Source organism: Strix uralensis, chromosome 1 (assembly GCF_047716275.1).
Source record: "Strix uralensis isolate ZFMK-TIS-50842 chromosome 1, bStrUra1, whole genome shotgun sequence".
Classification (NCBI taxonomy): domain Eukaryota; kingdom Metazoa; phylum Chordata; class Aves; order Strigiformes; family Strigidae; genus Strix; species Strix uralensis.
This window is the reverse complement of record NC_133972.1, coordinates 37973621-37987716: the sequence shown is the minus strand read 5'-3', so window position 1 is coordinate 37987716 and position 14096 is coordinate 37973621. Positions and strand designations below refer to the sequence as shown.

General features: G+C 37.7%; 1 protein-coding gene across 14 annotated transcripts in view; it reads left to right on the top strand.

The window, feature by feature from the left end:
- Positions 1-14096, top strand: part of HDAC9 (histone deacetylase 9) — a 490905-nt gene that overhangs the window by 281361 nt on the left and 195448 nt on the right. For 8 of the 14 annotated variants that reach the window (XM_074863233.1, XM_074863213.1, XM_074863224.1 and 5 more), the window contains 5 exons: positions 679-794; positions 6458-6580; positions 8510-8557; positions 8999-9209; positions 9624-9841. In XM_074863233.1, coding sequence (XP_074719334.1) covers positions 679-794; positions 6458-6580; positions 8510-8557; positions 8999-9209; positions 9624-9841 — 716 coding nt within the window. The remainder of the gene's footprint in view (positions 1-678; positions 795-6457; positions 6581-8509; positions 8558-8998; positions 9210-9623; positions 9842-14096) is intronic. The other 6 variants (XM_074863205.1, XM_074863200.1, XM_074863190.1 and 3 more) reach the window with 1 other exon arrangement.

The following is a 14096-nucleotide window of genomic DNA, read 5'->3' as shown; positions in this document are numbered from 1 at the left end:
GGATTAGAGTAACTCAATACACACAGCGAGATCATCCCCTTTATCTTAGACAGAACTCGGAAAATTTTAAATCAAGATAGCATATAACCTTTCAAATGTTATTTAACGATTTGTATGCTGCACATATTCCTTCATATTTGTGCCAAAGATGTAGTGAAAGTGGTGTATATTCTGCCATTATTACTTGTGTATGTAACAATTAGTCCACAATGGGCTCATCCCCTTTCTAAACAGAAGGGGGATGGCAGTAGCCTCATGAATTGACAACATGTTATCGTGACCTTTGCAAGCCTGCTATCTCTGTCATTTTGATCTCTTACAGAGACAGGACTCTTTGCAATTAAAAAGACGAGACTTCCTTTTATTTTTACTCATTACAAGTTCTAAGTCTGTATCTCTGCCTGATACTGAGTATCATACCATCTTTATGGGAAAAATAAATATTAAATTCTTCCTTTGTGAAGCAGACAGATCAGAAGGGGAAAGACCAAGAGTATTTTTCCTCATTAGCACTGTAAAAGAAAAACCAAAAGAAATGGAGGATGAATTAAAAAACTTAGCATAACTGATAGACACTTTTCAACAGCAAGAAAACCCTGTGCCATAGAGAGTATACAGTTGATCAAGATCATGTGTGCTTTTCCAGTGTGAAATTCATGTGCTTAATCTGTTTTTCAGAATCCTCAGTCAGTAGCAGCTCCCCTGGATCAGGTCCCAGTTCCCCAAGCAACGGTCCAACCAGCAGTATAACAGAAAATGAAACCTCAGTTTTGCCATCTAACATTCAAGCTGAGGTAAGAGTCTTTATTGGGTAGATAATTTTCAGAGTTCTAGACTGGAGATATTTGAAACTTCAATTGGGTCATACTCACCAGCAGAGTAATTGCAGAAGATACAATTATCGGGGATACCATGACACTGATGGCTGACAACAGAGCATGTTATATATGAGATCCATCTTCATATATGAGATGCATGTTCAGGAAACCGGCATATATGAGACGCACGTTCAGGAGACTCTTTGGTAACAAAAGGCCAGACAAAAACAGTGGTAATGCTGCTGGAAGAGTGGGAGGGATCTATTGAAGGAACTTGGAAGCATCTGTGTTGCAGACCATTACCTTCTGGGGTAACCTGAAGAGGTGCACAGTGCTGAACCACTGATGAGTTTTCACATACAAAAGAGTGATTTAGGCATTGGTGACCCTAACACATCTGAATTAAGGTAGTCCCAGGTTCAGATGGCTGATGAAGTAGATTTGTTTAATTACAGTATTTAGGTGACTAAATCCTTTTTCACATCTGCCTTTTATTTTACTGTACCTCAGTTTCCTTATCAGGGCCATACTGACATGCCAGGAGTCTTGGATACTTGTTTTGTAAAGCGAGACTGTACACAGAAGGAGTCTTAACTACTCCTTATTCTGCTTCATACATATGTGCCTATAACAACAGGAATGCAGATGGTAAATCAGTTGTGATAAACCTCATTTAGCATAGATGACATGCATGTCCCTTTACAATATTGTAAAGGGACAATAAAATAATGCAACTAAGAAAGAATCAAATTCCACAGTATCCTGTATCCAGTGACTATACTTACAGCAATTCCTGCTTTGGTGGCAAAGTTTTCTATTAATTGTTGGTTTATACTGTTTATGTTAGAAAAATTACATAAGAAAATGTGATTTAACAGAGTTTTAGCTAATGGAGCTATTTCTCCAGGTCAGTGGCAGGACATTCACCTCAAAAAAACCTGGAATGGGCAGTTCAACCTCCAGCAGTGACTTTTCCCCATAATGAATTAATTGTGTGTGTGAACTATGATCCAGGGGGCAGGTGGGTGACCTCTGCACACTGATTAGTAGCCTCTCTCTGGCCCGTAACCAAAAAGGAAAAAAAAATTGCATTGATGGCTAACATGTGGTCTTGCCTCATAGCCCCCCTGTATGTGATTGCAAGGAAATTTAAATGATGCAGAGTAAGATCCATCATTCAGATTAAATCAGATCCTAGTTCAGTGGAATTAAATGGTATATTTTGATATTATGAATGTTTTAGAAGTATGTAATATGTGGGTGATAGTGCTGTATTAAACGGGAAATCTTGTCCAATTGGATCTTTTGTTGACTTGAGGATACTACAAAATGCAAAGGAAATAATGTCTCAGACTGATACATGGTGCTTGTTACTTTGCATGTTATAGTTTCTGGACATTTGCCCACAGTGTTGAACCACCATCAGAAATACATCTGGTCAGGCTGGCAGTCTCTGTTTGGGGAGATTTGGAAAGGTTGTAGCAACAACCAGCAGAGTTATATTCTGTTCATTAACAGAATACTGCATTGCATATCATTTGCCATTACTGTGCCAGACATCAGAAGTTAGAGCCCCACCATACAATGACAGATGCTCAAATGAGCCTAAAAAGTTCCTTTAGAAGTTGAGCTCTGCGTGCTGAAGTCGGTCACTTAGCTCACTGGAAGCATGCTAAGAAGCTGAAACTACAGACTTCCATTTCTAGATCCAGTTGGGGATTTCTTTACGTCTCTGGTTACTTGACTCTTAATACTGTGGTCCTGTGGGCTCAAACATTTTTCCATAAATCTCAGCTTCAGTGCATTTTGATTTCAGTGGGATTTTCTTTGGTAGTTTAACAGCAGTGAAACTCCTACATATCTCTTTTCTAGTTTAGCATTAGCTGCCAGCTCTCAAAGGCTATATATCTAATCAATTTTTCATCAGATACACAAAGTACAGAAGTTCCTAATAATAGGATAAGTGTTCCAAAATCACCCAAAATACCACTTGTTTTGCTGTAATCTCGCATGACTCACATTGCTGTTGTTTCATAATCGTTGTTGTGACATTTGCAGTAAGTGTTGTGCTCATAACTGAGTGGGTGGATAGCCGTGGTTTTCATGGCAGCAAATAAAACACTTTTTACTCAGGGAAAACAGGTTGCTATGACAGAGAGCCATTTACCAGTAAAACATGAGTCAAGACCATAAATGATTACACTCTAGTGCATAGACAGAATTAGAGCATTATCAGTAATGAAACAGATTTTTAAAGTATTTTTGCCATACCCATTTGAATAACAAGACTTAAGTGGTTTACCCTCCAGAGCAGACAGTCTGGTGGATAGACATTAACATTTTTTTGAATGAACAAAGGTGCGCTGCAAATGCTACATATTTGCAGATAATTTTTACTATCACAGTTCCCTTAATGGTACTTTCAGTACCATTCGTTAAAACACTGCTCTCATTATAGGAAACTTGAAAGTTAAACTCAAGGTTTTAATTGCACCTTATAAATAAAATGCTGTTTTTATTAGGCCCAGTTGTCTCCAGTATCATCAAGGTTCACCGCAGTAGCTATTTGTCTCTTGTAGCATGCTGTACACTTTCAGGTCAACTCCTGTGCTGGGTCTAAATCTTACCTGCATGAGAAATGCAAGCAGGATTGAGCCCCTGCACAGCATGTCCCTTGGGTTCAGAGGGACAACCTGCCTTAGTCATGCGAAATGATTACTTTTAGGCATTCATGGCACGGTCAAAAGCCATTGAAGGCAATGGAAAGTTTCCAGTTGGTGTAAGTGGGCTTCAGATCATTTTCTTTCCTTTGCACTTTGGAGAGCAGCATTTCCTAGAATATCACCTGATTATACAGGAGACATAAATAACATGCATGGCAGATAAACACATACTTGATTTGTGCAACCCCACAGTACTGTGTTTCTAATACTCAGCTCCTTGAAGTGCTCTTTGCAGGTGGCTAGTGGAAAAATGTGCAGGTTTCTGTCCAGCTGGTGAGGTTTGCTTCAAGTATATGTGAAGTGAGTCTAATTACAAAAAAACCCACCCCAAAAGCCTTAAATAAGGGTGTAAGTAATTGTGAATATTCAAAGCTATTACAACCTTACTGTAGCTCCACAATTGAGAAGTTTTAAAGCCAAACCATTTCCTCTTCCCCTCTTAATGTATAAGCGTGCATATAAACATGCACACATGAAATAGTTGTTCCTGCTTCTCAAAAGGTCCCAGCAGCACAACAGAAGTACAATAACTAATGATGGTTACCTGCTGATCATTGTGCAGTGTTACATTTAGTTATTGTACTCTATTTTAAGAAAGAGGGTAGCTCTGTTGATAGGCTATTTTAAGCATCAGGAAGCAGGATCCATGGACCCAGTGAGTAAGTATATAGAGGAGCAAGTAGGGCAAGTTGCTCTTCGGGGTGATGGAGGTGTCAGTCCAAACCATCACGCCTGCATGTAGGACGAGGATCATGGCTTAGCCATTGTGCTGCCAAATTACACTGCTGGCAGCTCCAGCTTGTGCCACCATTTCAAGGTACTGTCAACTGTGTAAAAAGAGAAGCTGCAGCTGGGGTCATGCAGTTCTGCTTCAGCAAGGACAGGACCCTAATCTATGCAGGTGGGCTACTAAACTTATTTTGGGAGATGAGGTTTAACTGATGTTTAGGCTAATACTACCTGAAAACATTTTTAAAAATCAGTTACTTACCAAAATGAAAATGACTGATTATTAGCAGTATTAGAAATCAGGTTGAAATGTTCTTACTAAAAACTCCTGTTTTCAACATTAAATTCCCATGGTACATAATGTGATTGATTCTGCCTCATGAAACAATCATGTCTGACCTTAATGTGGGAACATGTTTTACTTCTATACACCCTGTCACTGTTAGATTTGTTAATTCAAATTTTAGAAAGTAATAGTATCATAGTGAAAACCAGAAAGGAAATGTGCATTTTTGTAGTGGCTTTGTATAGATGCTGCAGTTGCTACAAATTTGATTGTATTCTACGAGGCACATTAAAGCTGCTGCAGTGTCCTTTTTCAGTTAAATCTTTGTAGTCTCCCTCAATAATATCTCCATAGTCTTGACATGCTTGGTTTTATTCATGGTCAAAGGTGGATGTTACCAAGGCAAGACACTGTTAGCCAAGAATTAATGTAATATACAAGTGAAGTTTCTTTGTTTCGTATGCTATCTGTTGACATTCCCTAGGTACCAAAAGAAAATTACAGAGATAGACTTTACTGTTATTGTCTCAGTGATAGGTCGTATCTCCAAACAAACTGTATGAGGAAGGTTATGTTTTGGAATAACATCCTGTGTTTTTGTGCTTAACCACTTTTCATTGATGGTCTGAAGTTGCATTGTATTAGCACAAAGTATTTTACAGAGTTAATTGATATTCCAGGTTTGTCCAGGGGAAAATCTACAGCTCCCCACAACATGCTTGACAAGTTATTATATTTACTTTAGTCAAAGCCCGAGTGTGCAGTATCCCTCTTGGAGGTGGTCTATTATTGGAGTCCCATATGCTTTTTGTTTGGGAAGAAAGCAGTCACTGTGTCATACTGTTACACAGGGTATTCTTTTTCAAGGATGTTGTTCCCTTGGGGACCATATCATGCCAGAGTTCCTAAGTCTAATAAGACCTTTGTAGCTCTTATTGTGTTAAAGTTCTGGGAGGGAAGCAAGAGTTAAACAGAAAATGTAATTCAAGCAACTATACTAGACCACATGTTGAAAAACATGACTGTTAAAGCAGAAAGGCAAAGGCTTCAAAAAGATTCCTGTTGTGGTAATGTAACTTTTTACATTTCTTCCCAATGGATCTAGAATGGAAAGACAGAGGGTGATCTTTGTAGAATGTCTGGATTTACTTGACAGTAATTAAAAATATATTAGCAGTTTCATGTCCTTGAAAATTATATCACAAGGCTTCAAAAGAAGTGTTAAAGATTTTAACTGGAAGGGAATTAGGAAGGCTGTGAGGAGTATCCCACCATCAGAGAATGATCGGATGCTGGTTTTGTATATATGCATTAGAGGGAGACAGTATATTTTTTTAAATGGCAGATGTGGCAATCTGCCTCACTTTCTACCCAAAATTTCCATGTCAGTGGAAGCAAATGATGTGCCTAAAACATCCCCATATCACAATCTGGGTAAGAAAATATATGGACTATGTAGAAAACACATTTCATACCTTAAAACAAAAACTATAATAACCACGGTAAAGGTCTAGTACATCCACATTCATGACACCTTTGATTCAGCTAGATATATGCCTTAATTCCCACTGAGTTTCTAGTAGTGAAGGTGCAGCTGATGAGAAGAACTGATGTTGAGCTGATGAGAAGAGATGGTCTAGGAATCCTCAAGATTTTGGTTTTGCGTGGAAATTTGATTTACTAACCAAGGAATAGTCCCAGACATATATCAGTTGTTTTCTTAAGAAAATATCAACAGCTTTTTCACAGGGACAGTACTTTTCCTTATCTGGAACCCCATTGGGATACAAACCAATACATGATACATAACTAGCTTTTAATGTAGCAGGACAATGAGGATAAAGTAACCAAGATAAAAAGCTTGGAGATTATACTTATGTTGTTCTTCCCCTTTATTCCAGCATCTGGTTTCACAGCAACGCCTTTTGATACAGGATGAATCAGTGAACTTGTTGAGTCTGTACACATCCCCTTCTCTGCCCAACATTACCTTGGGACTTCCAGCAGTACAACCTCAAATCAGTGTAAGTGAGCAATCTCAAGCCTTCCTGTCTACTTTTGCTTCCAGAAAACCTACTTTCTGACTATTCTCTTTTTATAGCATTTTGGAACGTAAGCAATTCAGAGTAGGAACCAGACCTTTCTTTGCAGTGGGCAACATCTGAACATTTAAGGGCACAACTTGAAAGCAATAATCAGTCTTAATCACAAATAAACAAGTGCCAGTGTGGAGCTTAGCTAAGTATGGGCCACATGCATTGCATCTATGTCTACAAATCACATAACAGATTTCGGACATGGTGAAAAGTATATGAGGAGATCATTTAATACAAAAGTTCAAACTATAGGATCACCCCTACCTGGTAAAGTACTGCACCTGTAACTTTTATGAGATTCTAGTAGCAACCTAAGCTGGGCTGGAGCATAGTAGGGGAAGAATCTAGTATTCCTGGAGTGAGGTTTGTTATTTGAGAGGTATGCTATCAGTCAGAGAAATAAAATTGGTGATATGTGATCAACGCTTAATATTTTAATGACAAGTTATATTTATATGCCCTTTGTTCAGTCTGCAGCAATCACCTTTATTTAGAGCTAAATGTTAAATTCATATGTGAAATGTATGTAAACACAGACATGGTATGTATGGAAATCCATGCTGATGGATAAAAATCTTTAGATCCAGAGCAAGTTACAGTAATGTATGCGTGAAATCTGAGCCTCAGTAAAATATCTGAAAATTTTGCTACTGGTCAAAACTTACCTTTTCTGATTTCCAGGGAAAAAAAAGTAAAAATACTGATACAGGTTATATGGTAGTTCTATACAACAGTGAATAAATCTGAAGACATTTTAGTAATTTAAGTTTCTTAGAATGTGAATCAGTAACTTCTATAAAAATACTAGGTGTGGAATACAGCTTTCCATGGTATAAAAAAAAAAGTAAATGTATACAATCCACTATGGTTTGTAAGAAGTGCTACTTAATTCCAGTGCTAAACATAGATTCAAGTTAAAGTTTCATGTTATTTTATGGCTTTTTCAGTACATGTATTGTTCTCACCAATAATACATTGCTGCAATCCAACATTTGAACATCAGATATAGAACTTTGCAAAGAAAATTGTATAAGCTTTAAATCAGTCCTCTAGAAGCCTTTCATGAGATATTTATAAGAAAATTGTTGTTTTTAAGGGATGGAAAAATTGAACTGAGCATGAAAAGTAGTGCTTACTTTTCCAGACGATATAATCAAAAATTTCTTAGCTAATTCACAAAAAAATATAACTAGCTTCAAAGTAATTTTATAACATTAAAATGGAAATGAAAATATGTTTAGTTTTCTCACTCAAATCATACGAGCTTTTGATGTGGCTAGCTAACACCAAATATTACTTTTGGCATTAGAAAAAACAAAGGGGTTGATTTGTGCAAGTAATGTTTATTTCTGTTACCAGAATAAGCAGTTGCAAATTCAATGTGAAGTTTACTTTGGTGTTTGTTTTTCAGGGAAGGGTGATAGCAGGGTGTGAAGTAAGTGTACACTCAAGAAATATTAGTGAAAACCTTGGTTTGCCTCATTAGAATTCATGGAATTCAGATTATAACGGATACTGTTTTTATACCATGACATACCATAACTGGTTATCTGCAAGCCTCAATATGCTTATTTCTGTTAGGTTATTATTCTTGCTGTAGAAAATGTTATTCTGCTTTAACTGCTCTTTTAAGAATTTTTTTTTTCTAACTAGACAGAAAACAAAGAAATATAAAGTACATTTGCAATGCTGAAGGGCCAAAACTTTCAAAAGCTTTAAATCAGTAACTGTGCAATTTATAAGGGCATTTTAAAATGCCACATACATACCACAGCTCTTGATGATTCTGTAGATGAGAGTTTAACTATACAAATTTACTTTGCAAAGGGTAAAACTTACATTTGTACTGTCCTTCAGGGAGTAAGGGAGTGCTCCAGGAAAAGTAATAGCTTCCCACTACTACAGGTAATTATTTTGTTTTGCTGATTGGCTTGCTGTCTGATGGAAAGTTATGTGAAAAACCAAGCCTTGCCTCTTCCAAACTCAATGGAAACTATTTCCTCTGATCCCCTATTTTCTTGTGCAGGAGGCTGTGGGAAGGTCTTTAGGAATTTTAAGGATAGGTCCTGTCTTTTCATTAATAATGTTCTAACTAGTAGTTCCTTATGCTTTGGCTTTTATTACTGATTTTTTTCAAGCGGTTTCATTACTCAGTTTCTCACAGTGTTACATTTAACTGGCATGTTCTTCCTCCCTTTTCATCTCACGGTCAAAGTGTAAGATGGGGATGTTAACCTTTTCTTCTGTATATATTCATAAAGTATGACATAAGACCATCTAATCAAGCGGAGATATAAACAGACAGGTCTATGAAAAGCAGTTACCAGTGCCATTGTTCTTTGACAGGCTTCATCGTCATTCAAAGAAAAGCAGAAGGGGGACAACCAGTCGCTCAGACAAGGAGTGGCCTTGGCTGGACAGTATGGGGGAAACATTCCTCCGTCCTCAACTCATCCTCACATTGCTTTGGAGGGAAAGCCAAATAGCAGCCACCAAGCTCTCTTGCAGCATCTGTTACTGAAAGAACAAATGAGACAGCAAAAACTTCTTGTGACTGGTAATGATCAAGGCTTCAACACAATAATAATTTAAGATGTTTTTAATGACATTCATATTCACAATAAACTAAATGTGGTAATACAGAAACTATACATCCTAACAGTTGGGAAAAGTGGAAGGGTGGGATAAAAAAGGACAGCATCTTTGTTTTCCCCTTTTAGTGATTCTGCTCCAGTCTGTTAGCCTGAAAGAATTCAGTGATTACAGAAAAGGGAAAATGATTACTTCATCACATTCTTTTGCAGCTGCTGAACTTCCCAGCGTGGTGAGGCACGTGGTACATGTCCCACTGCATCAGCGCTGATGCAAAGTTCTGCAATATACACACCTCTTCTCGCTGAAAGCCTTCTCTCCTATTAGAACTATTAGTTTGCCGTTCTTCACATGGGAGTGAAATGTCCCTGTTTTGCAGGAGCGGTTCCTCTTCATCCACAGTCTCCTTTAGCAGCAAAGGAGAGAGTCTCACCTGGCATAAGAGCTGCCCACAAACTGCCTCGTCACAGGCCACTGAATCGAACCCAGTCAGCTCCTCTTCCTCAGAGTACTTTGGCTCAGCTGGTCATTCAGCAGCAACATCAACAATTTTTGGAGAAGCAGAAACAGTACCAGCAGCAGATCCACATGAATAAGGTGAGTTCCCAAAGTAAGGAATTTCCAATAAACATAAAGGTTGAAAACTAATAAGGAAGTTTAGGTATTGGTGCCATGTGGTCATGGACAGTAGACAGGTCCTTGCACGAGCATCTTGTTTATGCATAGCTGGTGTATACATTTATATAGATCTTCATTTTCAGCTTCTGAAATACTCTACAAAGGTAATTTGTCCTTCTTGACATCAGTAAGAATACAGTTCAACAAAATAGGGTTCAAAGCATCTTACAGGTTTAAATTACAGGTGGTTTCCTGTTGAACGGTAAATGATGCCTTAAATATTGCTAGATTTCCATCCAACTTTTTAATGTGTACTTCTGAGCTTCACCAACCATTGCATTCAGCTGCCCTTGAATTGTTTTTAAGCTTTCCTATTGTGGACTAGTATGTGGAGTAGATATATAACTCATTTAAACTCAATCAGCTGATTAAATTTATCTTTTTTGTCTAAGGAACTTATTAAACATCTGGAGAAATTTTTAATCAGCTTATGAAACCAACTTTTTCTCTGTAAGTCAATTAGTAACATGAAAGTTTATTTATATGGTGATAAAAAATTACCATATAAGGAGAAAGAGATGAATGTGCTATTGATAACATCAGATACAGAGTTGAATTGTGCCCCTCTTTCCCTGTAGAGTAACACCTTATTCTGAAGGGGAAAAAGAAGAAAAGGACCCATCCATTAATAAACAGAGTAGCAGAATCTAAATAGATTTATCAGGAGCTAATGCTTCTACAATTAATTTGATGCTGTTCCCTGCTCTAAAATGAAGATATGCAAGTAATTAAATGCTTTTATCTGGAGAATGTTTTTCTGTACTTACTACATAGCTTTCCAAAAGCTGTTTGCCAGAGCTCTTCTAGTAATTCAGAGATGTTAATCATACACCTTTAGTTGTCTTCCTTTGTTTGAGGGTTACTTAATAACTATATATAAGAGGCAATGGCAAGGAAAAAAAGATTAAAAGTGGGCATGCAGCCCTTGTACGTAAGAGAAAAGAAAAAAAAATCAATCCACCTTACTGGGTGGACTTCCCAGGGGGTACTGATTCTTTGGAATCTACGAAGAATTCCCAACAAAATTAGAAACAAACCTAGAGTTTAAGTACATAGTTTGTACAGTGGTTTGGTTATTAAATCTTGTCTTAATTAGGAAAAATGAAGACCAGAAAACTTCAAAGTTCAGAGCTGATCCTTGCATGTTAACCCCTCTCAGCTTGGGTGTTTTGATTACTCAACTAGGACTCCAGTTGGCTTTTCTTTGAGTATGCATTCCATATGTTTAATCAAGATGGCATATGTATATCTCGTAGCCTCAGGTTTTGAAAATATTTCACCTGCCCTCAATTGTCCGAGGAGAAAAGAATTTTTACCAGTTAAGTACTGAGTCTTAGTGCTGTTTGTGAGTATTCACTACAAACCAATCAGTTCATGCATTCCTCACAAAGCAAAGAACACCACTGACATGTTTTTGTTAGATCATATGCTTATTGACATAAATTCTACCATAGCATTTGGGGATATGTGCTGTGGCATATAGGTACATTTGTCCTGAATATGAAAATTAAATTTAAGTTGCATGCACATATTCCTAGTCACATAGAACTAGGAATGGATTGCACCTCACAAGAGCTAGGGTGGATAAGGAAGTAAAAAGATTCCTGTTGGTTTGGATAATGTTTGTTTCAGTAACATTTTTTTCTGAGTTAAGCTGCAATGAAAATATATGTTAAGGAGAATAATTCCCTCTCATACTTGAAATACGCTGTCATTCTCACATGGATATTTGTAATAAAGAGATAAAACAATTCCTTCTTTTAAAACCTAGTGAACCTAGCTTTTATTCTCTACATCATAGGCCATACATATATGCAGATAGTAGAAATTAAAGTTTAACCTAAGGTTTTTCACTGCCTTGAACCTCCATAACCTACCTCTTTTGCCCCAATAGCTTCTCAGTCTCCTTTATCCCCACTCCCAGAGCAACTAGCCTTCATCAGAAGCACAGTAACTCATCAGAGCACCAAACACCTAAGGAATAGGATCATGCTGCAGTCACAAAAGCAGTGGGTTATCTGAGGATACAGGTGGTTTATCAGACTTTACAGTTTGCAGCATCTAGGTTCTACAGCACCATTCTCGGAAGAACCGTTCTGATGAATAGTATTGAAAAATGTCAGTGCTCTAATCATGTATCTGTCCTCTGCAAGTATACACAAAGCCAGGGGGCTTTCTTCCATTCTTAAAAGAAGAAAGCTGATTTTTAAAAACTGGAATTTAAGGGTAGCCCATACGCAAGAGTGTGAGAAAAGATCAAATCATGGAGTGGCTTTTAAGTACTGAATTTAAAACTGTATTCTTTAACCTTTAACTTAAAGGTTCAAATTGAATAACCGTGCCTACATAAGGTTTTTGAACTCTGCTAGCATGGTGGAATATACTTTGTTCAATCTTAAAACTTGCCTCTATTTGCACTTGAAGTTATTTGTTCATTATATAATTTGAGTGGCTTTATAAACTTAAACTCTACAAAGCAGAGTTATTTGAACCTTGAAACAGTAGATATTCTAGACCAGGGGTTCTCAACCTTTCCTTCACCATGGACTCCCTTTAAATACCTTTTGTGGCCACAGACCATGAAGACTTAATTCAAGATTTAAATCACTAGACTGCATCAAATATTTATTTCAATTTTCTCATGAAGGGCCTTCAGATTTGGAGAGAAGGGGAAATAATCTGTTAATGCACATGCTCCTATTATAATATCTTTATTGCAATGATTCCATATGAATTTAAAATAATAGCATCAACACTCTTCTTGCTCAAGTGGCCCATTTTATGGTATTTTAACATGCTAATTCCAAATTTGATGCCAATTTTTACATTAAAATTTGATGAAAAGTTTTTTACAGTTCTTCTCACTTCCCCCCTTGTTTCTCTGTGTTCAGTCACCATATATTTTTGTTTACGGGTCCAGGGCCACCACTTGGAGGAACAGACTTCAACCCTGTTGTGACCCTAAAGAGAGCTGTTGGGTTAAGAAAATGTCTTTATGAGAAAACATGTCTAGTTAAAGTGCGTCCCACCAACCATACTAGCACCAAATATACTAGTGCGTCAGGGCAGGCGGGGGTGGGGGTTGAGTAGGAGAAGAGCATTGAGGGGAGGGGGCTGTGGGATAAGGAGGTGCAGTGCTTGCTGTGGGCCAGACCAAATGTTTCTGGGCTGGACATTCCTCACCCCTGCTTTAAGCTTTCACAGACCCCCTGTGATCACATTGTGGCTCCCCAGGGGTCTGCGGACCACAGGTTGAGAACCACTGTTCTAGACCGTGTAGCAAAGCAACCCAATATCTTCTCATTTCTTAGGACAAGTTTGGGCATGTAGCAAGTGAATACATACACTTGTTATTTTCCATTGTTCTGTCCCTTACTCTTTTGTTCATAGGCTGTATAATGAAATCTGCACAGAGGTATAATTCCCTCCTCTTCCGTCATGAAAAATGTAGGGGTTTTTTTAATAAGGAATACTCAAACATTCTCTTAAAAGTTTTGGTGAGAAAGACTATGAAATGCCAGTTGATCAAGAGCTTAGAACATGTTAATTTCTTTTTGTTTTCCATTTCTCTTTCCTTTTTTCCTTATGTTTAGGACTTCAAGTACTTAAGGCATTAATATATTTCAGTTGAACCCATTATTTGAATGTTTGCCCTAAACTAAGATGATATGGCATGTGTCAGCCCTTCCTGAAAACTGTTTTGGGTCAGATCTTTTTGGCGGACATATAGGCAAATCTTGCTGTAACAACACAAAGAGGAAGAGAGCAAGTTTATCCCCACACCATTGATCTTGTATTTATCTTGTATTAACAGCCATTTCTTTTATTTGAGAAAAGAATATACATCAGCAGCAAGCCAGTGCTGCTGTGAGGGTGATAACAAGCAAAATCTAACATAGGTCAGAGGTAAAGAATTCCCCTGGATCATTTCCATTCTGAAAAGAAACAAATCATTGCCAAGAGGTGTGCCTCTGTCCTTAATAACAAAGAGAAGATCCCCTATGGATTATTTCTGGTCAGCTGTCAGATGCCAGGCTTTTGATGTGGGAAACGGTATATGTCTCCACTGAAGTCTGACATTTATACCTGCGGGATCTAGTATGCTGACCTTGTGAAAACATTCTGCAAATGTTGACATCCCATCCAAAAGTAGGTAGAAACTCTCGTCCCAGCT